Source organism: Fukomys damarensis, unplaced genomic scaffold (assembly GCF_012274545.1).
Source record: "Fukomys damarensis isolate Sample0158 unplaced genomic scaffold, DMR_v1.0_HiC HiC_scaffold_31, whole genome shotgun sequence".
Classification (NCBI taxonomy): Eukaryota; Metazoa; Chordata; class Mammalia; order Rodentia; family Bathyergidae; genus Fukomys; species Fukomys damarensis.
The window spans coordinates 20,282,107-20,308,323 of NW_022900943.1; the positions used below are offsets into that span (position 1 = coordinate 20,282,107).

The 26,217-nt window shown below is 37.7% G+C and overlaps 1 protein-coding gene and 1 long non-coding RNA gene across 2 annotated transcripts in view; one reads left to right on the top strand and one right to left on the bottom strand.

Annotated features, from left to right (window-relative positions):
- Gda (guanine deaminase) overlaps positions 1 to 25,600 on the top strand; it is a 76,608-nt gene extending 51,008 nt beyond the window's left edge. The window contains exons 8-15 of the mRNA XM_010638443.3: positions 1,661 to 1,768; positions 5,192 to 5,289; positions 7,284 to 7,351; positions 14,183 to 14,329; positions 17,172 to 17,305; positions 18,992 to 19,019; positions 19,978 to 23,337; positions 24,520 to 25,600. Coding sequence (XP_010636745.1) covers positions 1,661 to 1,768; positions 5,192 to 5,289; positions 7,284 to 7,351; positions 14,183 to 14,329; positions 17,172 to 17,305; positions 18,992 to 19,019; positions 19,978 to 20,048 — 654 coding nt within the window. The 3' untranslated portion in view covers positions 20,049 to 23,337; positions 24,520 to 25,600. The remainder of the gene's footprint in view (positions 1 to 1,660; positions 1,769 to 5,191; positions 5,290 to 7,283; positions 7,352 to 14,182; positions 14,330 to 17,171; positions 17,306 to 18,991; positions 19,020 to 19,977; positions 23,338 to 24,519) is intronic.
- On the bottom strand, positions 18,474 to 24,556 carry LOC104872262. The gene is made up of 4 exons (XR_783103.3): positions 24,514 to 24,556; positions 24,045 to 24,146; positions 19,410 to 19,494; positions 18,474 to 18,522 (listed from the first exon to the last, which is right to left on the bottom strand). It is a non-coding gene; the product is annotated as an uncharacterized LOC104872262 (long non-coding RNA).
- Positions 25,601 to 26,217: the final 617 nt, after the last annotated feature.

Below are 26,217 nucleotides of genomic sequence, written 5' to 3' on the forward strand. Positions count from 1 at the left end.
TATGCATTTTAGCAATAAAACACTTTTAAAATCTGGGGTTAAATTGGGAGCTCCCCTTCCTCATCCAACCTTAATTACATACTGTAGTAAAATTTCTCTTAAGAGTTGACTAACTTAGGAAAGGGCAACTAAGGGTAACGGCAACTTATTGATCCTTTACCATTTGTAGGTTTTTTTTTTAAGTCATCTTAGGTCACATTAACTATTCTTATCTTTCCTATTTTTATTAATTTTGGTGTCTGATATTTGAATTTTGGATTCAGTCCCATGCAATTATCTCCCAGAGATAAAATTAGATGATGTTTCTACTTTTAAAATCAAATTCTTCTGTTCCTTAAAAACTAACATTTACAAGATATAAAAACTAAAATGGAAAGCACACACAACAAAGTCTGTTCTTGCTTAGGATCTGCATAGATGTCTGTGTATTTACTCAAATTTACCAAAATGACACAAATTGTTTGATTGTCCTTTCTCTTCCTGTGTCCAGGCCTTTCATCAATGGTCTGAGATACTCAAGGCCAAAGATAGAGCTCATTGTCTAGGAGGAACACCTGTTTGTAGAACATTGTTATCTCTTCCTATCATTTTTCTGGCTTTACATATTCTCCCTTATGGAGAAAGAGAAATGGCATTGCCATTCTTGGAAGCTTTCATCTGCTCATTGTTATTGTCTATAATAGATACTTATCATAAATAGTTCTGAATGGATCTTTCTTTTAGGCTGTGAGTTGGAGTGGTTATTCGTAAGTGTTGTATCTCAAAAATGCCTTATGTCCTCTCAGGATCTGAGGAAAGGTCAGTCTGAGGGCCTTCACTCTCTTTGATTACATGTGGATTCCTGTGGACTCTTTCTTGATGATAGCAGGATTGTCCAGCTTAGTTGTTTTCAAATTATTTGTTTGCAGGGAAACTCACTGAGAAAAACAACAAGGGGACAGATTAGGGTCAGGCTCCTGGAGTCCAGTCCTTATTATCCCAAGGGGCAACTTGTGTATGCCTTTTTTTGTTTGTTTGTTTTTGCTTTTTTTTTTTTTGGTACTGGAGATTGAATTTGGATCCTTGCATTCGTGAGGCAGGTGGCGGAACCACTGAGCTAAATCCCCGGCCCTGCCTTTTACATGTTAGATATCTATGACTTGCAAACATGAAGTATGAATAATATACCTGCAGCTAATAGAATTTAGAAAATCAGTCATTTATCCCAACCCTTTTGAGAAACAAGAAAAGGAAAGCCCAAAGGAAAATTTATTTCCCCTAAGACTAGTAACTGGGGCCAGAACTTGGGCTAAAACTCAAGCTTTTTGTTCACATCCCAGCCATGCTGTATGTCTTGAGGTACTCTAAACTCTTTCTTAAACGGCCAATACCAAAAGAGGAGATTGCCATAAACAGCTGAATTCTTGACACTTTACAGAGTACTTTGAGTACTTACTACAGTTGGAATTGCAAAAGACTTTATTGGCAAATTTTGTCTTGAGATTATACACACACATGTTCTTCATAGTATTTTGATCATATAATTATTTTAAATAAAACTCATATACTGTATGGCCCCTGTATCAGCAACTAGAAACCAATCAGAGAATTTGGAGGAAGGAAGTATAGTTTCTAATATTTTACTGGAAAAAAATGTGAAAATGCTATTTTTTTCTTGCAGAGCCATATAAGTGAAACTCCAGATGAAGTTGAAGCAGTGAAAAACTTGTTCCCCAGTTATAAGAACTACACAGATGTCTATGATAAAAATAACCTTCTGACAGATAAGGTACATTCTGTTTCATGATATAATGTATGTGAAGTCGGGTACATTTATCTAAACCTTAAAATCTCTCTTGTGATTATCAGACTTTTGTGACATGCATTCAACTACCAAACTAGCAGAAAATCCAGTGTGTGTGTGTGTGTGTGTGTGTGTGTGTGTGTGTGTGTGTGTGTGTGTGTGTGTGTGTGTGTGTGTGTGTGTGTGTGTGTGTGTGTGTGTGTGTGTGTGTGTGTGTGTGTGTGTGTGTGTGGTTTCATCCCAGTCAACTCTAAGGCTCCATACCAGGGTGAGATGTCATTTGTTCCAAACACACTCTGACAGTATCTTTAGCATACAATTGTGCCTTCACGTCAGCAAGTGCATTTTTTAATGGTAAAATTCATTTGTATTTTATAATACTCTTTATGTCCCTGAAATATGCTAATAAAAGTTACCAAATATTTGCCTAGATTCAAAATTAATGTGTATATTAGCAGTCATTAGTTGACTTGTAATAATAGATGCATCTTAATGATGATGTTTTTGTAGACATGTAAGTCGTTTAATAGTGGCGTTTCTTGCAGTTTTGTGAAGTATTTGGTTATAGTGCAAAAAAAGGCATGTTCACAGAATAAAAGTAGTATCTTATAGAAACAAGCAAAATCTTAACAAAAATTGCCTTTTTTAACTCAAGTTTTTCCATTTTCTTTGTTTAAGTATGAATTTATTATGTATTTTTGCATGATTGTATTAAAACTAAGGTCACAAATGCATCTTATTAACAAAATTTGCTGTGAAGATAGCCTTGGCATAAAAAATTCCCTCATAAATATAGCCCATAGTCCTTAATAAAATAAAACCGTTGCGTGAGCCAATAAATGTATTTCTTTAATTCCCTTTCCATTAATACCTTGTTTGTTATCTAAATAGTTTTTAAGTGTTCACTTTATTCACACTTTGGGATAGATGAGACCCTGTGTTCTTACACATTTAAATATAGCACAGCTCTTTGGTGTAGGTTAGGTGTATATGCCATATATGGTATCGAAAAAGAGGTAATGCTTGTAGGCTTGTGAGAAAAACACTTTTTATGATATGCATTATTAAACACTTTAAGAATATTTTAAAATTCTGCCCTGCCCCTCTAGTATCTATCTATAAATTATAAATATGGATGTATGTGAACATAGGTGTAAACGACAGTTTATGGAAGGAAAGAGAAAAGATTCATCTGAACCTCAGGAAAAGGGCTATGACTACATGGAGGGCAGTAGTTTTATTAGTGTTTAGAGCAGATTGACCAGAAAAAGTATTATTATAGTTATTCTCAGAAACAACTGGAATTTTTGGTTTCAATCATTAAAATCTTATTTCAGCTTCATGACATTTCTGATAGCTCAGTTTCTCAGCGATGTTCAGAATTCTTTATTGTTTTTCAAACTTTGATATATTTTTACGTTTCCTATTTTTTCAAAATTTTGATAAACCAAAAGTAGCTTTTGTTTTATTGGACAAAAAGAAGGCATTCCATGGTAACGTATTAAAATTACAGAAGCAGAAGTCTTCTGCTCATTCACTTTTCCATAGGCTAATTCCAAACCTTCTGTGCTGTCACCGTGTACTAAGCATCTGTTCTATGCCGAATATCCTCTGACACAGATCTTTCTCTTAGTTTTCACTTTTCAGGTCTTGTGGCTGAATCTAAATCAAATCCAGAACATCAGATGCATTTCTGCTAAATATCCAAAACACCGAGTTTGTGTTTTCTAAAATCAAAGAATGAATTCTTGATGGCGGTTAAGTATAGGCAGAAGGTAATGAGAGAAAGACGGCTTCTAAGAGAGACAGAAGGGGGACTGGAAAGTGGTGGCCCAGCAAATGCATTTCTAAGTATTCTTTCTATAAGGATTAAAAATAGGGATGTTGATTACGTAGGAACATGTTTAAATGACCATCAGTAGAGGATGGGTTAAACTATAAAACGTACATGATTAGATTCCATCCAACATTCACCAAGAATGAAGTGTCTTCCAAGAAAGAAGGCACAGTATAGTTTGATGTGCTCTGATGTGTAGGTGTGTTCTCAGAAGAAGCTGCCTGAAGGCTCACACGGAATGTTAAAAGAAACTTCCTGAGGGAGAAAGCAGAAACATTTCTAAACTCTTACAATGTTAAATAATAGTATGTATTGCTTTTATAATTATTTAAAATTAGTATGAATGTTAAGAAACCTCATTACAGCAATATACCCTTTGGTCTTGGCCTTCTTTGAAATGTGCAAACTGCATGGAGAATTTACTGCAGCAAATAATTTGTGAATAAGTGTGTGGCTTGAGATATGAATGTTACTGATTCGAAAGGACAGTAACTGGTGTAAGTCATGTGAATGCTACGTCCTAATTTTCATCCTCCTCTGCACAGTTTGAATACAACTAATAAATTAACCCTCAATTTTCATGAGGTTGGGAAGGTTTTATTTTAAGGATAATTCTCTGGTCACTGAACCATGACTTTCAAAGAGAAAGTTATTTAGATGTAGGTTCTGTACTGAGAGGAAAAGAATTTTGAAAGAGTAAAGTCTCATTCCAGAAAACTCACAAATTATACCAAGACTAAACGTTTGGAGAGGTCTCACATATGTACAGTGTCAGCTTTCTTTCATCAGTTTTACTTTCTAAATTAATGCTTACGTTAGACTGTTTAATTTTATGAAAATATGAACATGGGTGAGTTAAGATTTATTTGGTGGTATATGTGAAGACCACTGTTACTATGTTAGATCTAGGATCAGAAATAAAGCACAGTTGTTGGAGACTCACTCTCACAGCTACCATGTATTTCTAGAAAGTTTTGATTAGAACAGGAAGAAGCGCAGGCCTATCAATAGCTGACTGCATACTCTTAGAAAAGAAAACAACTTGACAATTTTCTAGCAGAAATGATAGAATAGGATATCCAGCTACTTCAAACTGGTAGGGGATCTTATTTTGCAGGTTACCTGAACCAACCCTCATTATCCTTATAGGACAACAACAGCAAAGAAACAGAAGTACGACCCACAGATATGCTGAGAGTTTTGTGATAAAATGTTTTTAAATGCACTTTCTGGAGGTGTAAGATTTATACCCAGGGATTGTGTACATGCAAATAATCGTAATCCTCCCTATAAAGAGGGTGACAGCTGAGCCATGGCTTTCCTCTCTCCCTGTACCTCCCTGTGAGAGTAGTGGTGTAGGTATTTTTTGGGGGGTGGTTTTTTGAGACAGAGTCTCACTATATAGTGAGACTCACCTGGAACTCACTATGTAGCCCAGGCTGGTCTCAAACTCACAGCGATCCTCCTGCCTCAGCCTCCCGAGTGCTGGGATTACAGGCGTGCGCCACCGCGCCCGGTGTGGTGTATGTATTTTTGAGTGATGAACTCCATGTCGGACGTCTTCTCTCCAGACACTGATGGCGCACGGCTGCTACCTTTCTGCAGAAGAGCTGGACATATTCCACGAGCGAGGAGCTTCCATCTCTCACTGCCCCAATTCTAACTTATCGTAAGTAATATAATAGTTTGCTAAACTGTGTGTGCATTGCAGGTGGGCCGCCGCACATCTTTGTTTTCTAAGTCGTTTCATTCCTCCAGGATGTGTCTTTTATCATTACATTTGATTGCGATAGGAACTTGGTAGGTGGTGGAGAAAACAAGGAGTACTTAGAATAGGAATATTTGGGGCTGGGGATTTATCTCAGTGGCACCGCACCTGCCTCTCAAGTGCAAGGTTCTGAGTTCGATTCCGGGTAACAACAACAACAACAACAAAAAGAATATTTTGAGTAGAACCATTTCAAGAAATTTTGCATGTTGTCACCTTAATTATGGTTTTGTAAACATTAAAGCTTAACATTGTTGGGGGGGGAATGTAACATTCTTTGGATGAGTTATACAACATTTTCTACATTAAAACATGAACCAGCTTTGCAACGTTGAAGTTTGAAGTTAAATGTCAAAAAGGATAGATTTCTATTTACCATTCTTTAACAACGTTGAGAGGTTTATTACGTGTGCCCTGGGGCTTTGGAATTATAGACATATGCATTTTAAGCAGATCACTCTGACCTTTGCATCTTCTTGGACTTCTAAGGATATGCTTTCGTTTGTCTTTTTAGAAAGGTGGCACATCTCTTAAGCTTGAGGGCATGAGGTCCAGAAATTGGCAGGAACTTTGTCTCCCCTTCAGAAGTGTCCTCAGCAGCAGCACCTAGACTCCCAGGCTTTCACTTAGGAGCGTGTACTCCTTTTAGTACTTGCATCCTCCTGGCAGGCCTGGTACCTTTTCTCACCAGCGTAAAGGTCACAGCCTGTCCTCGAACACAAAAGACACCAGCCTAACAAATGTATTTAATCACAATTTTAGCTGCATGGGAGCCTTTAGAATGAAGATGAAAAGATAGAGATTGCTCCCTGTTTTTGTTTTGATTTGATGAAGCATGGACCACCATATTGAATGTTATTGGACAGGAAAGATTGACCTAGTGCTAAGATATTGGATGAGAAAGCCCATCGAGGCCTGCCGTTCAGGTGCTTGGCCTTGCTGAGAGTTTTGTGATAAAATGTTTTTAAATGCATGCTTCTGCAGGTGTAAGATTTATGCCCAGGAATCTTGTGCATGGCAAATAATGGTAATTCTTCTTATAAGGAGGGTAACTGCTGAGCTCTCCCTGTACCTCCTTGTGAGCGAGTACTGGTGTATTTTTCAGTGATGAAGTCCATGTTGGACATGAAAAGTGCAGCATGTTCAGGACCCTTGTAACATGGGCACCTCATGGCCTTCTCTGGGGCCTGGTAGGTCAGAGAATTTCTTCACGGCCCCTAAGACAGAACAGAGAGCACAGAGTAGAGCAATATTTTACCTCCCATGTCTTGCTTTGGGGAAACAAGTTTCAAGTTTCTATGACTAACCTTGAAGAAGAGAGATTTTGTTTCTTTCTTTGGTACTGAGGATTGAACCCGGTGCTTCACACAAACAGAGCACCTGCTGTATCACTGAACAACAGACAGACTCTGATTTTTTTTTTTTTGAGACAATTCTTGAGACCCAAAGTACCACACTCTGAGATGTTTTCTGAGTTCTAACACAAATCACTGTTTACGCAGGGTTACCACTGGTTCTGGTCATAGAGGAAGGACGTAGCTTTATAGTATAATTTCTGATGAAGAAGGATGACCTGATTTAAAAAGATTTATAGCAGATAAAACTTTTGGATTGTGAAGTTTAATTTCTTCATTTTTTTCCCCATATAAGTGATCTTCTGCTTTCCCTCTGGCTCTTGCTTCTTTGTACCTTCCTAAGTGTACCCTCAACCCAAGGATAAGCTCTTTATGTGCTCCAGTTGTTGGATGGTCTGATTCGACTGATGTATTTAGGTCAGTGTTAGAGTGGATATTAATGGGAAACACAGTTTTTATTGATATCGCCGTTATTATTAGCATCCTTCTGTTGATGGAATCACGTGGATCTGCTTGTTCTGATGTCTTCTCTCTCTACAGGCTCAGCAGTGGCTTTCTAAATGTGCTTGAAGTCCTGAAACACAAGGTGAAGATAGGGCTGGGGACAGGTTAGTAGTTCACCATACGGAGCTATGGCAACATGGCCAGTTAGCGAATAACTTTCTTCTGTGACTGATTTGCAGGTAACTCTCGAATGATTAAGAAACATGAGATTCATTATTTGATAGTGATGTCTTCATAAGTGTCTAGCCAAGTAGTTTGACTGGAAGCAGTAAGGACATGGATGGGAAGAGTGAAGTTTTAATGACACTAACACTGCCCCCTACACACACACACACACACACACACACACACACACACACACACAGCCAGGGTCCTGATCGGTTGTTTAGAGATTGGGTTATGAATCTTTCTAATACAGTATCTTTCTTTCCTTCTTTTTTCTTTTTGGCGGTACCAGGGATTGAACTCAGGACCTTGCGCTTACCAGGCAGGCTTGGTATCACTGAGCTAAATCCCCAGCCCTACAGTTTCTTTTTTTAAGTCCTTAGTTTTTGGGGGTTTTTTGTTTGTTTGTTTGTTTTGTTTTGTTTTTGTAATTTGTCTCCTTCAGGCTAGGTTTTAATGATTTGGATTTGTGGGGTTTTGGGTTTTTGTTTTGTTTTGTTTTGTTTTTGTACCGGGGATCGAACTCAGGACCTTGCGTTTGCAAGGCAGGAGGCAGCACCACTGAGCTAAATCCCTGGCCCTGGGTTTGTGGGTTTTTACATTTTCAAACTGTTGTCATCACAAATGTCTCAAGAGAAAACTTCTTTGGCTTTGCCATGGTGACCACATGTAGTCTCCGCCAGCTTCCAAGAACTCAGCAGGATAAGAACTGCTTTTTTTTTCTCTTTCTCTTAGTGAGTTTATCGGTACATTGTAGGTATACAGTACAGTTACATTCATTATTGGGATCTTGTACCTTTACATGACAGGTGTGGGTTCTCATTTTTTCCCCTTGTCCCTGCCCTCCCTTCACCCCTTCCTCCCCTCCCCATTTACAAATGCTTTATTTCCATTTTTTCATTTTCTCATATTTTTTTCTTTTCCCTTATTCCCTTTCCCCTACCCTTCCCACTTAAGAACTGCTTTTAAGCAGTTTTACCAAATGACTCTTGGCTTCTAATAGGCATCTAGTGATTACTGGCTGAAGGACATTCAAGGTGACAGCTGGCTTGTGAGCCCCCCCCATACATTTTCTTGTTTTTCCTGAATGTAGGGGCTGTTGTTCACTCTCAAAGTGAGAGTCAGGCCCAAAGTCTAGGTATCTGCTGTGACCCTTCTTTTATGAGTAAAGAAATAACTACAAAAACATTTTAAAGGGACTGTATGATGCAAAAAGACTTTTCTGTTTCTGTTTTAAAACTTTAATCAGCACATAAAAATTGTACATATTAATGGGATACCGTGTGATATTTCCATACAGGTATACACTGTATAATGTGTAAGTCAGGGCAAGCACACCTATGTCCTCAAGCACTGATCATTTCTTCTGATTTGTGTTTTAGATGCACCGTATCCTTGTCTATAGTATCACACCAGAACTTGTCTTTCTTTTTGTAATTTTGTGCCCATTTACCAATAATCTCCCTGCTTTTCTCTCATTCCGTGCTCCCCAGTCTCTTTAACCACCATTCTGCTGTTGACTCCTATGAAATCAGCTTTGTTAGATTCCACATATGAGTTCAGCCACAGCGTACTTACCTTTGTTTTGCGTTCTGTTTTACAACCATCGGGCTGTGTGCTTGTCAACACTGATGAATCCGTCACTGTCACCAATAACTGCAGTCTCATATTGTCACAGTGAGGCATTTTTTCACATGAAGCAATTACTTGCTGAGATACAATAATATGCGTAATTATTTTATTTATATTTTTAAAAGATGATAGTTTTTCTCAATTTTACATAGACTCAAAGTAATCTTTTTTTTTTCGGTCCCGGGGATCGAACTCGGGTCCTCGTGCTTGCGAGGCAGGTGCCCGTCAAAGTAATTTAAAATTTAAAAAGTTTCTAATTCAGGCTGGGGATTTAGCTCAGCGGTGCCACCACCTGCCTTGCAGGCGCAAGGTCCTGAATTCAGCCCTAGGTACCAAAAATAAAAAAATGTTCTAATTCAAGCCTTATGTCACTGATATTATAGTAATATCTGAATATACTCAAAGGTGTTAAGATCTAAAACTAGCTGTTTTACAGGAAAGCTTTAGTGACTAAGAAAAGAATTCTCGCATCAATTAATGTGAAAGTATAATATAGTTAATTAATATGAAAAATTAGGCAAATATACAAAAAATAGGATAGGTTTTACCTTTAGATTCTTTGGGATTTAGTTCCCGTGGTTTAAATTCAAAATATGACTTCCATTTCTTTACTTTGGGTTGTATAGCTGTAGCATCAAAAGTATGAAAAAGGAAACATCTAGCTCATAAGAGTAAGATTTTAAGCAAATTATATACCTAAAGGTTCATTTTCTGATTTATATAACAATAGCAGTTATAACAATATCTATCTTATATGCTTGTTTTTAAAATTACATGAAAAAATTGCTTGCAAAATGATCGGCACAGACCTGCCGCAAAGCACTGGTCAGTCAAGAAAGGCTTGAAAAGGGAGGAGCAAAGCTGCTGGATTGACCAAAAGTTTGAAGAATATGAGGTATTAGCTTATTACCTTGAAGAATGCTGCTTTGGTTTTACTCAGTCTTGGACCCAGTAGCCACCCTGTGCTCTGCTATTTTCTAAACATAACTGTTATGTATCCATTTTCCCTATTCTTTTAGACTTTAGATAATATTTAAACTCATACTGTGGACCAAGAGGTGGTCCAGGGGCTCTTCGTTCCCCAGCCATAACAATTGTAGGAAGATCTTTTCTGTCAGGTAAAACCAAAAACCAAGACCAGAAGCGCAACAAGCCTTTGTCATAGGAACAATCTTCCGGGCTGTCCATGAACAAAGGAGAGAAAGCAATATGGCTAAGGCAGGGAGCGCTTCTTACAGGAGCTGGAGTGGGGCTCCTAGGAGCTGTGGTGGGGTTGAGTGATGTAGTAGTAAGGGATTGGAGGAGCTTGTGGCATCACTAGTTGCTAGGGGGGTAGCAAGTATCAGGTTACTCTTTTGGTGAGAAGAGGGGCATTTTGGGAGAAGGTTGTCCTTTTGGTGGAAGAAGCCATATTCTAAATGGGAAGCTGGGCATTATGGGAAGGAGAAGGCTGTTGTTTTACGTAGCATCCATCTCAAGGCAGGGAACATCTAACGTTTTCCACTTGAGATGTTTTGGGGACCTGGGTATTTTAGATTTGAGCATTAGGAGTGCCCAACTGTTTTAAAGATAACTACTTGCAGACTTATAAAAAGTGAAATACCTCGTAATCGGCAATATGAAGAAAACATAAAAGCAAACCGAAAGAGTGAATGATTTAAAAAGCAGCAATCAGAAGGAAATATATAAAACTATAGAATGAATTTGCATAAGTGAGACGTACAAATTCATTAAAACAAACATCCTGCATGAGTCAGTGTCTCATTTTGTGGTGATTTCCTTGATTGTTCATTACTCTTAAATCAGCAGTTCCTTGCTCTCCTGGTGGACTCCAATCTAGTGATTCCACATTTTCACAAAATCCATTATTCCCTCTTTTGTCTACCCCTCCTAGATACCTGAATACATCACTATAATCATTCCCTTGGAAACACCCTTGCCTTTCATATCCCTCTTGTTTTCTTTGTGTTCACTTTACAAAAGCCCGGCCCTTGATTACCTCAGCAATCCTGCTGCTCAGTGCCTGCAGCTAGGTGTCTGGAAGTTGCTGGACCCCCCCCCCCACCGCAGTGACGTCTTATTTTAAATTTTGCCATCAAATCCCACATGGCCTTCAGCATTAGCAATAGAGGCAGCTATGTTTCTCTAATAAGCACATTCCTCCAAAACAGCCTTTTCTCATTTAACCTTAAACTTTTTACCACAACTCATTCTGCTCTCACTCCCAACTTACAATCTTCTGAGTCATTACAAAGCCAAACAATCAGAAATTGTTCCCTCAAATTCCCACCACCCCATTTATACACATGCCTACCTGCATCTGCTGGTGTTTTCTTTTTCCTGTTGCAGCTTTAAAAAGAAAAATAAAGCATATTTTGGCATGAAAGGCACAACAAAAATACCTGAAGTATGTTTTGTATGCACCCCCACTACCTCAAGTAAGTTCCTCCAGCCCCTGGCTATCCCGCATTACCAATACCTGCTGTCTGCTTAGCGCCGACATCTTGAGTAGCATCTGAGGTTTTCTGCGCACTCACACCTTTCTCTTCTTGAGACATCCCCTCAAGTCTCTGCCTCCCTTCACTGCAACGTTTCTTCCTAGACTGGGGACCCGTGCTGCCACTCCTGAGAGGCTTTTTCCTCCCTCTGCCCGCTTCTGCCTAGACTCTTGCCCCACCCTCCATGGCAGTGGCCCTTGTCCTTTCTCTGTTGTCTGCCGCAACTGTGATCTCTTTGCTGCTACCATTCTGTCTTCATCACGCTGGAGATCTCAGCAACATTTAGTGTCGGTGACTACTCTTTCCTTGGTCCACACGGTCTTATATTTGAGCGAGTGAAACTGTTTTGTTAGGGTTTCTCTTCTTCCTCTCTTGCCAGCTCCTTCCCTCAGATGACCCCTTCTCCTCTTTGTAGTTATTTGAGAGGACGTCCTCGTCAGTAGGCCCACCGATCTCCACAGTTTCCCAGTCTCATCTCAGACCACTCTCTTCTCCCGATGCTGGCTATTTCTCAGTCTCCTCTCTGTTGAGCTTGATTCAGCAACTTCTCTAAAGAGTCCGCAGAGATCTCTCCAACTAAAAGCTTCCAACATAAATTTGCCGATTATCAGATACGACAACATTCTGCTTTGGAGAGAAGATACTGTGAGAATGTGAAGATAGCCTGGGTTCAAATTCCAGCTCTACACTAGCTGGTAAAGGCAAGTTACCTTGATAGATGGCCGTGTAACTTGTCATTGTACTTTGATGTTTCTCTCTAAAATGAGGTTGATGATAGTAGATATCTTATAGAATTATTTTGATGATTAAGTAAACGTGATACTCAGAATAATTCTTTACATAGAATAACAGTTGATACTGGTTGGCTGTTAGGTGTTTGGCATTAATTTTCTTTTTATATGTATTTCTTTTTAATTAACTTTTTAAAATTAACTTGTAATAATGCAATAATGAAGGTTTAATGGATAGTTACTATCTCCTTACAAGAACTAATAACTTAGAAAGATGTAATAAAACTTTTCAGGGAACTGGGTAATCCTCGGGCAATATCATTCTAGTTGGAGAAAAGCACTTTATATAATTGCCGTACAAGTTTATCTAAGGACATGTAGGACAGTAAAACAAAATTGAGCTGCAGTCTATAATTACCTTTAAACAGGAAGTTACTTTTGATCTTTGCTGTATTTATAAACAATTATAGATGCCTACCTAGAAATGGCAAAAGGAACCCTTTAAAAAAACTCTTTTGCTAGCTATAAATGCATGTTATTCTAGTAAAACATGCTAATTTACTTGACATTTATACAAACTCATTTAATACCTTGTTCTTCTCAAAGGTAGTGTTTCATTTTCTTATAATTAGGGACTCTATTTAAATCACTACATATCTCATTTCCTTTTTTTTTTTTTTTTTTTGATACCGGGGATTGAACTTGGGTCCTTGCGCTTGCAAGGCAGGCCACCGAACCGCTGAGCTAAATCCCCAGCCCCAAATCTCATTTCTTGTTGCCAGCCAATGTAGAAATCTGACTATATCAGCATTGTTTACTTAGTATCCTCATTTCCCAAAATGTATGTTCATCCTAAAGAATAAACAGATTGTTGATTTTATAAAATTCTCATCTCAGTTAAAATAAAGTTAGGATGTGGTCTGGGGATTTAGCTCAGTGGTGCTGCCTCCTGCCTCAGAAGTGCAAGGTCCAGGCCAGGCGTGGTGGCACATGCCTGTAATCCCAGCACTTGGGAGGCTGAGGCAGGAGAATCGCTGTGAGTTTGAGACCTGGACTACATAGTGAGTTCATGTTACCTAAATTGTCTTTCAAGTCATGTGGGCATATTTGAACAATTTCTATGAGAGTTTAAGGAACATTCAAAAATTAGCTTTATTAACCATTTGGCTATTATAAGGGGTTAAGTTGTGACCCCAAAGTATGTCTTCTAGAATCTGTAAATACAACTTTATTGGGAATAAAGGTCTTTCTAGCTGTAGTAAGATAAGGATGTCAAGATGAAATCAATCTGAAATAGTGTGGACCTAAATCAAATGACCTATCTTTATAAGAAACAGAAAAGGGGAGACATACAAAGCCATGGAGAAAGAGGCTGAGACAGAAACAGGGCCTGGGGATTTAGCTCAGTGGTTCCACTCCCTGCCTCGCAAACACAAGGACCTGAGTTCGATCCCCGGTACCAAAAAAAAAAAGAGAAAGATGAAACAGAAACAGATTATAGTTACCCTGTCATAATTTAAGTAATTCCAGGAGCTGCTATAAACTGGAATAAACAAGGAAGGATTTTTCCTTGGAACTTTTGTAGGGATAGTGGCCCTGCCAACCCTTGGACTTTAGACTTCCAACTTCCAAAACTGAAAACAGAAATTTCATCTGTCATAAAGCCACATTTGTGGTATTTGTTGGTGCAATTGTAGGAAATGAATAGAAGTATATGTTTGATAGTAAGTATAGGTTTCAAAGTCTTTTAAATGTTGATTTGTAGCTAACCTGTGTTTATACATAAGAGTTTTTCTATAAGCATATTAAAGATGGAACATTTGCCACCAAGGTAAAGGCAGCTATATATATCTACTGTCCCATTTGTCCTCATATGGTCTCTGTTCTGACTTTGTTTTGCCCACTATAGATGTGGCTGGTGGTTATTCATATTCCATGCTTGATGCAATCAGAAAAGCAGTGATGGTTTCCAATGTCCTTTTAATTAATAAGGTAAATGAGAAAAGCCTCTCCCTCAAAGACATCTTCAGACTAGCTACTCTTGGAGGAAGTGAAGGTAATGACTGTTTTATTTCTCTCTCAGAGATTGTGCAATGATGCTAATATGTATTCTGGGATAGAGTGTAAAGGTCCATGATAGTGGAATCAGGGCCATTCAGTGTCCCCATCATATCTTTCATAACACACCCAAGGCTCACTAGAAAAATATATGTTCTGATGTGTGGTAGAGGAATCATTCTTTTGGTGAATCCACTGTTTTTGAAGGAATAGATATTTGATAAACAATTATGTTAATCATTTTAATGGATGTTTACATTGGGCAATGCATTTGTGTTCTTTAAAATAATCTATTCTTGCATCGAGTCAAGTATTTGCCCTCTATGGGCTTGAATGGTGCTAATAGTAAAAGCGATAGCCTAGACTTACCAAGATCTTACCATGAATGCAACACACTTTATGTATGTTACAAGGCTGACAAACTACACCATGGCTGTGGTTTGAATCCAGAAAATCTACTGCCAGAGAGCTGATTCTTATCTTCTACCCTTCACTGTAATATCTTCCTATGTAAATCCTACCTAGACCATGTACCTATTTGGTTGATATATTTAAATATGCTAATTGTTCACGCCTCTTTAAAAGAAGAAATTTGCAAAAATAGAATTGGCTTATAAGTGGATATTGTTCTTCAGCTCTTCTCAGTTCTCAAGTATAACTGTATTTTTATCTAAAAATTGTAATCATATTGCTTTAAGTTATTTTAGAAATACAGTGTAATCTGAATGGGAATTAGCCTAAAACCATAGGTAACCAATGAAATTTAAAAATTTAAAGACACAGATATACAGATGTCAATTTATGGTAGCTATTCTCTGCCTTAGAAATGAAGGGTGATCCAAGGGCTAGAACTATCCTATTAAGTGCATCTTCTTAGCTCTTCTTTGAATGTTCTAGGTTGTGAACACATAAAGAAAGCTCTAAGTTTTAAGTCACCCACTTTTTAAGGTGAGACTCCCTCTTCCCTACACCATCATGGTGTTTGCACATCAGAGTTTGGTTCAAGTTGTTCTACTATGCTCATGGTGCAAGCAAGTTGAATTTAACAAATCCTTTTTTTATTCTAGGCTGTCTGTGATTTGGTCCAGCAGGATCCTGTTTCTGATCAAGCCATCATGGGATGCCTACCAAATCCTTTCTGCCTTGCAATGTACCTTTTAAATCTGTGTTTCTGGGCTACTGTGTTACTGTTACAGGATTTCTTCTCCTTGTGTCTCTTGAGCAAAATGAGATGAACGGATTCCTGTTTAAAGTGTGGCATTTTCTGAGCCCTGCCACAGCCTTTAAACTCATGCTCAAGAAGATCAAATTGTATATGAATCATTTCCATATAGCTAACATTCGCAGAAAAACTGCAATTCCTGAAATGCTTACCAGCCCGGTTGGGCCCATTTTCAACAATCTGAATTTACATTGATTTACAAACTCCTTGGAAGCATTGTGTCTTCTTTGCTTAACTCATGCTTAAACTCTTCAGGTTCTAATAATGAGGACCTAACTATCTGGCCTATAAAAGACAGAACAATTTAATGCTGAATACAGTCATTAAAAACATGTTTCTTTGTCAGAGACAAAAAGAGGTAGAGTGTAATGAGTGAAGGAGAAAAATTTCTAGGGATCTTTCTGTCATATGTAACCCTTCCCCTATACAATTAGAAGGTCATCTAATGCTTTTAACATTTCTAATTATTTTTATACCGCTCTCTTGCTATGAGAATTTTTTAGATTAAAAAATCTTTTCCTTTTCTGAGAATAAAAGCATTTCCATTTAAATAATATTTTAAGAACAAGAATTCTAAGTCAGTACTTTCAGGCTTGCCAAGATTCTGGATACATATTCATAAAATATATATCAGATACATATCTACTCAGTACTTGCCAAGCCGACTATATTCTGACAGTAATAGAATGCAGCTGGCATATGTAAAAATTGAATTAAATAACACTGCACTCCAGTTAACCTTACTTCTGTGCATGTTTCCACCTGTCACCTCACTGTAGACCTTGCTTGAATTATAAGGTTTAAGGAGATTTAGTTCTAATACCTGCATTGACCAGGAAAGCCATCTACCTTTATCTTTTAAAATTAAATCACAGAAAGGAGAGATGTTCCTCCTTCGCATCATGGACACGAATTACAGCTGTGAGATGGGCCAAGTCAATACATATTATTGACCTATGCCTTAGTTTAGAAAACCATTCTTCTCGGGCAACTAGAAAACCTTTGAAGTAAAAGGTGATTGGTCTCCTTTCAAAGCCATTGGGACTCTTGAGTTATGAGGAGCTGTTCACTTTGACAAGTGAGTTTTTTTTTCAATCTGGCGAATCTAAACTATAGATGGATATGCCTGCATTGGCAAATACACAAAAGGATAATTATTTTTTATTTACGTAAGGCTCATTTCACTGTCATGAAAGTAAGTCTTGTCAGCTATTTAATGAAAAAATAGTCAAAGGAGATGGTGTGTTCAGGAAGAAGAGGGAGAAAAAAGAAGATAGATATGATGCTGGTATATTTCTCTGATTTAGAAAAGCATAGAGCAGCTGCCTGTGAAGTACTCTGATACAGCTGAAATAGAGAGAGAGGCACCATCAAAATTGTTATCATGGTGATCAAGGGAACCGTTTTCATTCTCAGATTTTTGCTTTCCTGTGTTCACTCTGCTTTTATAAGTAGAATTCATGTGACCTATTCAAATGAGAGCACTTTTCTGCCCCACTGTTAAGATACTAATTTTTTTTCTAGTGATGTGTTGGCAGATTCTGTCCTTGCAAACCAGCCCATTGGCATGATCTGATGGTTTGCAGGAATGACGGTGTGCTCGCTTGTTCCCCTCTAGCCCTGGGACTGGAGAGTAAGATTGGAAACTTTGAAGTGGGCAAGGAATTTGATGCCCTCCTGATCAACCCCAAAGCATCTGACTCTCCCATCGACCTATTTTGTGGGCATTTTACTGGTGATGCAGATTCTGACGTAAGTAAAAGAAAGTTAATCAAAAGACATTTATTTCATAGAAGTCATAATAGCTTCCCTGTCAAAGACAGAAACTGAAATATTCTGAGGAGATACAGGGAAATGTTAAGGAGAAGCTAGATCCCTTAGATAATTATTATTATGACATGAGACCAATGTTGAGAAAGTTTACCCTGGCGTGGTGGCACATACCTGTAATCCCAGCCCTCGGAGCTGAGGCAGGAAGATTGCTACAAGTACAAGGCCAGCTGGACTACATAGCGAGACCCTGTCACAAAAAAACAAGAATTTTTTTAAAGAAAATTTGTATTAACGAAATATTTGTATTTTGTGAGTGTTTGTGTAGCTGGATGTGTGTTTATAAGGAGTGGAGCCATTCTGTAGTTACTTACATTGAACACTTCTAAATGCTGGGTAGGAATGGGATTCAGTACTCTCAGACATAATTCTGTTTAATTGTCGGAGCACTTCCAAGAGAGATAGGTACTGTAAATATTTCCATGTTAATTATAGTGTCAGTGAGGCTTAGGAGAAATTACAAGATTTACCTAAGAATTTATAGCTAGTATTGGTTAGCAGAGTTTAGATTCAGAGAGAAGACTCTGACATCAGAGGCTGGGCAACTGACCACTATGCTATATCAATTTTCTCATAAGAAAAGGGGTTCTGTTCTTATAAAATATTTTACTATGAATATAATAAACTAACTCATCTTTAATAATGATCATTTATACGATAGTTTTCCAAAAAAAGAATTAACTATTATCATTATTTATAAGTTGACCTATTTATTAACATAAATGTGACAAGTGTATCGTTCTGAGTGTTTAAAAGAAAAATGCTGAATTATTTCAAGTTTGTATCACTCATCATTTTAGGGGAGAAAAAAATATCTCTTCCCCTACCATGTTAGGTTCAAGTTTTATGTGACAACAGATCCCTCTTATTGAAATGAAAATCCAAAGAAATTAGAAAACCTGAGCATTTTTATTTAGTTTGATGAAGAATGTAGAGTCATGGAGAAATGCAATAAAGGAGAGAGCATGATCCAGTGACACTGAACTGGGGGAAGCTAGCAAGACCTGATTATTCCGTCTTCACCGTGACCTTGTGTCTGCAGAAATAAGGATGCTCTTGTCCACTAAGTATAGCGAGGGAAGGTCTTACGACCTGATTCCGGGGAAGGCCAGACAATTCTTCCTATCTTTGATCACCTGCTTCAGGAGAGATTGGTGAAGGGAGGGTCAGAATGGCCTTCTTGGCCGTAACTTCTAGGTAGTACGTCCTGACTCCATCATTAGTCTCATATTATTTACTCCCCCTTTTACTAGGTGATTTTCTGCTAGTGGGACTCAACCCCATTCATCTTATCTCATATACTTCCCGAAATATTCGACTCATTTCGTGAAATTAACTTCTTTAATTAATGTAATCCTTTTTCTCTGAAGATTTTACCATTGTATACCTAGAACTTTCTGGCAATGGATAAATATTTGTTAATGATCAGAGGAATTTATTTTTGTTTGTCTGCTTTGGGGAAAGACTATTAATTACTAGAAATAGATTTTTGACATTGAGAAATAAATATCAATTTCTGGGCTTTGCCAACAAGTCTCTTCAGAATTTCCTTATGTAAATGTACAAGATATTACAAGTATTTTTTACTATCTTTATTTTCCATTTTAGGCTGTTATTCAGAAGTTCTTCTATCTAGGTAGGTGCATGTGTGTCTCTATGCTAAATAAAATCTTTTTCTTGTGCATGGTTCTCTGTATTCACTGTACCACATACTAAACTCTGTATGTTAGCCTGCTTTGATTCATGTTTAACTCACCTCAGCATCAAACATGTTTTGGTTTTTTTCTTTTTGGTTTGCTTTTTTTTTTTTTTTTCCTCCGTACCGGGGCTCGAACTCAGGACCTTGCACTTGCAAAGCAGGTGGCGGAACCACTGAGCTAAATCCCTGGCCCTCAAACATGTTTTAAAGGTCCTATTTGAAATGTACATGAAGCCCTAGAACATACCATTGTGAGTCCTAAGATGAGGAATAAAGGACAAAGGGCTGGAGATCTTGACCTTGAACCCTCTTGTTCTCCTTCTGTACCTTAGTCTGTTCTGTCCTGTTGTATATGTGGCAGGTGTGTCCTGGCCCCTCTCCACATGTGCTTCCACTGTACTCCTCTTCAACTCTGTTCATGAAGAGAGAGAAACCAGAAGTAATGCAGAAGGATCTCCTCTGCCTCCCCTTCCATTGAGTGCTGCGTGAACTTGAGATGGGGGCGGTGCACACGTCACTTCCTGTGGAGCTCAGTTTCTGCAGGCTGCTCGTCTCACCATGCTGAGTATGACTCTGCAGCAGAAAAAATTCATATTCCTTTTCCAACTAGTGCTAAAAATGCAAACCAACCACTTCAGCTGAAGGGACAGGGATGGGGTGGTTTCAACTAGATGTCATTTCTGCCTTAGGTGCAGAAGTCAGACCCTACTCCTCAAATTCTTCTGATCATGTCATTCTGACCAGATTGTAATCAAGCTGAGGCAGAAGGAGGAGGGGAAGGCAGCTTTTTTGGATTTCTTTCTTTTTTTTAATGGTTTGTTCTAAATCTCTCTTAATGACAATTAAAATAATTATCAACACCAAAGCACTTAATGGATTTTTCTTTTTCTTTCAGGAGATGACCGAAATATTGAGGAGGTTTATGTGGGCGGAAAGCAGGTGGTTCCATTTTCTAGCTCGGTGTAAGATCCTTGGGCATCTACCTACAAGGTTCTCCAGGGATACCTGGTTCTGTATCTCCCTTGTGCCCAGACAGGGTCAGAAAGTCAAAAACAGTATCTCATTCTTGGGATGATGGTCTCTTTCTGTGTCTAGTTACTGTATTCACTTGGTAAATTGTCTGAAGGAAGTGTACTTATTCTCAGCTATGACTGGCAGGTTGATAGTTTCATAAAAACCTTTTGAGATGTTCAGATTTACTTTAAGCTCCAGCAAAAGAAAATGTTATTGCTAGTGGTGGCTCATTATGAGAATGAAGTAAAATCTTTTTCATATGTGGAAATGCAGAGAGAAAAAGATATTCCTATGTGGTTAGATATTTTGAGCTAGTCAGTATGAAAATTATGCAACTGCAAATGGTCCCATGGTATATTTTTATGAGGGAGCAAAAGTTAGACGGTGAACGAATGTTGGAAATCAGTTCAGATTGTGTTTGAGAATTATATCCAGAGCATACTGATTTAAAAAGGCAACTTACTGAATTTTAAAATGTATTTCTAGATTGACCTTGTGTTAGAAATCTGCATTTCAGGGCTGGGGATTTAGCTCAGTGGTTCTGGCGCTGCCTCACAACAAGGGCCTGAGTTCGATCTCCAGTACTTAAAAAAAAAAAAAAAAGAAAGAAATATGCATTTCAGAGACATGTTATTGTTGTGTTTTGCCTTCTTTCAGGGATGAATATCAGAAATTGAAAGCCACATGCTTTTCAAATATAGTTCTGTGCTTCAAAGTGTTTGACTTAGGAATATTATTCATATAACCACATGGCATAAATTGTTGTATTTTGTGTACTTTAAAATCATCTTAATTTGTAAGTATGTGATGTTATAATTGCTTCATTTTATTATAAAAGAAACAGATTCCATAAACTATGGCTGTGTAGATTTGCATCTTCATAAATTGGGGCAAGTCATTGGGTATCGACAAGCCCTGGATGCTGACAGGATAGGCTCCTTTGCAATGGCCTATTCCACCCAATACTATGCTGTAGTAGTTGCTGGAAACATTATCCTCAAATATCAGTATGCTAGAGCTTTAAAATGAAGGACAAATTATGTTAAAGAAATATTATTAAAAATCTTTAAACTCTGTACATTGAAAGTGCTGTTTATTTTTCAGTTGTATGCAATTGTCTGTTTAATTCCATAATAATTTTCTGGACATTCAGATTGCAGTATAATAAAAAAAATACAGATATTCCAGTTAATGTTTATGTTAATCTGTACTAGACATCTAGGAACATTCAACTGTGTGATGTTATGCCTCCTCATTAATAGAGTATCCTTTTCTATAACCTGGAATTAAAATCGCATTGTGATCTTAGGATAAATTCTTAGAACATATCTTAAATCCTGTGTTGCATAATTTATTCCAAGTACTATATATAAACAAACAAGGAAAGGAAATAGATTTTCTCAATATAGCATAGCATTCATTCCTAGGACTTGAATGTAACTCCTTAATATTTCCTTAGAGTAGAAAATTATAAAATATAGTTAATCCCATATTTGCACAGCTAAGAACACAATTTCTTTTCTGTAGGGTAAATGTTATTTTCACATATTCATTTTAATTCAGTAGTAATTTGCCCAGTTTTTTTTCTCATAGAAATTCTTTCAGAGTTGATTGTATACTCACTACATTTAACGATAGAACACAAATGTTTTAAAGCAAACAGCATAGTTTATTTTGGGGGGACTTCCGATGTCTGTCTGGATTTTCAGTGTCTGTAATTCCGAAGCCACATCAAAGTAGCTCCGCCAGATTTTTCCCCGTTTCTGTATAGTGCTGGCAAATGTTTTCTGCTCTGGCTTTCATCCTGTCAGAGGGACTTGGTTCCATGGTGTCTAACCAAATGAATGGCTGAGGTGCTAGGATAAGATGTGTCAGGGCCTGCGATTGCAAATAGCTGCTTCTAGGCTTTGCAGGATCCTACCCTTTCACCTCCCTTAAGGGTGAACATTTTGATAATGAGCATCAGTTTTCATTTATATTTAGGATTAAGATTCAGTAATACAATTAAAGGATAGCATCCGAAGTCAGAATAATGTCCATACACAAACATCTCGTCACATATCCAGTTTAGCCCTGAGAGGGTCTTAAGGACTGAGTAACTTTTCTCATAAAAATGGAAGGTGTTGAAATATTTACATGTACTTTGATCTCTCTGCATCCTTTGTAACATATATGTTTTATTCCCCAAGTGCAGAGTTCCTGAGTGTTAAGTAAGCTGTTTTCAGAACCATGGGCATTAGCCATACATGGGGCCACATGTTCTGCACTTTGAAATGCTGCCTTTGGCTAATGTAGGTTGACTTTCTGAATTGCGAAGAAGTACTTTCCTAAGCCAGTTCTGTTTGGCACTTTATGTTTGAATGCTTTGCTCTCTGATAGGAAAGAATTAAAACTTTATCGTCCCCTCTCTATACCTATACCATGGTATTTTCAATGGAGTACACTTTAAAATGTAAAACCATATTTACAAGTATCATTTGCTATACATTCACAAAATATATTTGCAGCCAGAACAAAAAAGAAGGCTCATCAGTTCATGTGAATTTGGTTTTCAAAAGAGGAGGAAACATGACAAATAAAAGATGAAGGTATGAGAAGTTATCCTAGTCATCGACCAAGACAAAGGAGGTACTACTCCTTTATTTCCCCAACTGCTTAGGTTTTACAATTCAAGAGGATATCTTGAAACAAGTTCCCTTCTTGCCAGGAGGAGGTCTTTCTCAGGTTATGCTGTGGAGCATGAGCCCTGTTGAATCTCTTTTCTACTTCAGTGGGAAGTGTGCAAGCTTCAGGAAAGGAAATGGTAAGAAACAGGCTCCTTTATGCTTAGCTGATTTTTTTTTTTAATGGCGCTGGGGATGGAACTCAGGTCCTTGCACATGGCTTATGAGGCAGGCAGTGGAACCACTGAGCTAAATCCTTGAATATCCCTCTTGGCAACTGCTGCTGAGATCTTAGGAAACATAATGGGTGTGAGATCTCAAAGTGTGTTTGAATCTTCACTCCCTACCAGACTCTTCCTGTTTTTAAATTTTTCACCTCAGAAGCAGACAGATGGAAAACTTCAAAGGCAAGCTGGAAGGCACATTGTATCAGTTCTACCTTCCAGAATGTATGGGACATAGCCAGAACTAGAAGCTTCAGAATGCTACTGGACATCTTTTCATTGTCCATTTTTTAAGTTGGTGATGCTACTGAAAACATGAACATATCTAAAAGGAGTGCTCTGAGCTATTAAAAGGTAAACTAAAATGTGAGTCATGACTTGAAATTATTTTTAAATTATAAGGATTGTCAGGAATTTTTGAGTTTTTTTTCTTTTCCTTTAAGACTTAAAGGTGTTTTCTTCAATTTTAGATCCACCAGCTACTTTAGGTATGACTTTGGACTTCATATCTTATAATGTCTGTAAAGGTAATAAGGGAGTGCATAAATGAAAGCTAATAAAGAAATGTAAATATCTGGAAAGGAGGGCACAGATATACAGACTAGAAAACCCTGATATAGGTCAACGTGCCTGTTTGCACTTAGCCTCACCTCTCTTTCCCTCCAGCAGCCTTGTGTGTGAGAGAGATGAAGAGCAGAGGGGTTGATTTGTAGATTAAGTCCAAATTTAATGAAGGGCAAAAGTCAGACAGGCCCTTGATGAAATGAAGTGTAACTTCTAAGATGGCTTTCACAGTCCATGCAGTGCAGGTGACTTAGGTAACAGATGTCATTCTTAACTAATCTGTTGTGGTACAGAGATTCATTCACCTGACCATTTTCTACTCAAAAGTCTGTTAGACAGCATTCCTTAGTGAAAATCACCTTACATTATTATTGAATTCATCATCACTAGTCTTAAATATATTCATAGACATTTATTTGTATGATTTGCTTATTGTTATTTGCTGAGTGAGCTCCTTTGTGCTTCAGGAAAGAAAATGAATGACATTATATGTTTACCTTATTTTGGTGTGTCTGTGGTTCGGTATGGTTGTATTTGATGTGAGTTCTATCTGTCCGATAAGTAGACTAATCTGATGTTTTTCTCATTTTAGCATAGATCTTTAAAAAACAAAATAGACTATTTAGCTCTGGGCCTACATGTATCTTTTATCCTATGATAGTTATGATATAAAACCTTTTAAAAATTAGGCTATGATGTTCACCTCTTTAAAATCACACTGCTATTTCTTTTAATGTTAAAGTAGTACATTTTCATATATTTACAGCCAAAAGAAATGCATTCTAGATTAAGAATTAGTTCACACAATTCTTAAATGTGTATTTAGAACAAAAACTTCATAAATAATGCCTTATCTGTGATTTCCTGGTTGTTTTCTGTACTGTTTTATTCTATTAAATTTTCTTTTCTGTCATTCTATTTGATTTTTTAATACTGACAGTAATTCTCCAAGTTACTTTCTTTTACCTCCAGCGAATCATCAGCTTCAAGTTGTTGGAAGCAGGATTTCATTCTAAGCTCAGTCGCTGCCTTGCTGGGTGGCAAACTTTAGATTCCATGCTCTGTGACAAAGTGATGACACGAGTGCCAGTCTTCGGGGCAAGAGAATTAAATAAAGTGATATGTACACAGCATTTAAGGTAGTACGCAGTCACAGACTGTGGTCACTATTTGGTAGATACAATCTTAATGAATACAGATTAAAGAGAAAAGCAAGCTTTAAATATGTATATTAGTTTATTTTCTGATTCTAAATCAAGTGGTGTTAAGGATTTCCTACATAAAAACATTCTGTATATGATTTTTCATCGTTCATTTTTTATTTATAACACAAAGCACAAAGACAGTTGTACACTTGTTCTCTACATTTATCCCAAACCTTTGAGCAATTTGCAGGACGAGGCCCAGGGTGGCCTTGGTGATCCAGCCTTTTCCCCATTTCTTGCTTGCAGTAGTTCTCAGAGTAAACTAAATGTGCTAAGAATACATTCTGTCCTGCAATGCTTCAGTCCAGTATGTGAGTTCCTCAGGTGTAAAACCTGAGTTTGTTTTCCAGGTCCTTTAGCTGCCATGTGATGGGATAAATACAGATGAGGCTCCATCTTAACCTAAGCAGGCTTTTTGAGCCTCGGGAGCGTGGCTTCATGAGCCTCTAGGATTCTGTTGTCCCTTGTTGTCCATCTGTGAGTAATAAACTGGTTTTACATAACTCACTGTGATTGTGTTGTCTTACAAGACGTGCATGTGGTAGAAACTGTAGGCCAAAGGGCCTGGGATTTAGCTCAGTGGTTCAGTGGCCTGCCTTGCAAGCTGAAGGACCTGAGTTCAATCCCCGGTACCAAAAAGAAAAAAAAAAAAGAAACTGCAGGCCAAGATACAGTGGTCATGGCAGACCTGCTTCACACAACTTATTCGACATTTGTCTCCTAAAGAACGTTTTAGTCAAAATACCCGGAAGAGATGTTTCGTGTTTATGAATTAGCAATAATGTGCACTCAATTGGCACATTGATGGAAGTTATTGGTAAATAATACATGCAAAGTATTGCATGGTATGAAAGTCAGGATTTAAATAAGATAAGGTTTAGAAATAAACACGTGCCAATAGCAAAACTGGACTTACAGCAAAGTTTTAAGAGACCAAGAGGGGCTGGAGATTTAATTCAGTGGTTTCGCCACCTGCCTTACAAGTGCAAGGGCCCGAGTTCCATTCCTGGTACCAAAAAGAAAAAAAGAAAAGAAAAGGCTACTCAGTCAAACTACTGTCACTAATAAAAGCAAAATTTTGTTTTAATCTTTTTAGAATTGGATTAAAAAGTATCCTGTCCTTTAAATGAATAAAAAAGCACTTAAATGAGCATTACATGCTTTTTTACTAGTCCAAATTTATCCCTACTAACCTCCAATCCTGCCTCTAATATACAACATCATAAAATTACACTGACTTTAAAAAAAGATCGTTTGAATTTTTTGTTCTTCGTAATACTTTGAATTTGTGTTTTGGAGTAGAAATATAGACAGACAACTAAAAGCATTCTTTTTGACAAAAACTTTGTTTTGGAGATTTCAGAAATAACATAGAAATTAAATGTTTTCTCCCCGATAACAAAGTCATAAGACAATAGCGACCAATCACATAGGATTTTTCAGAACATACTGGCCCACCTCTGTG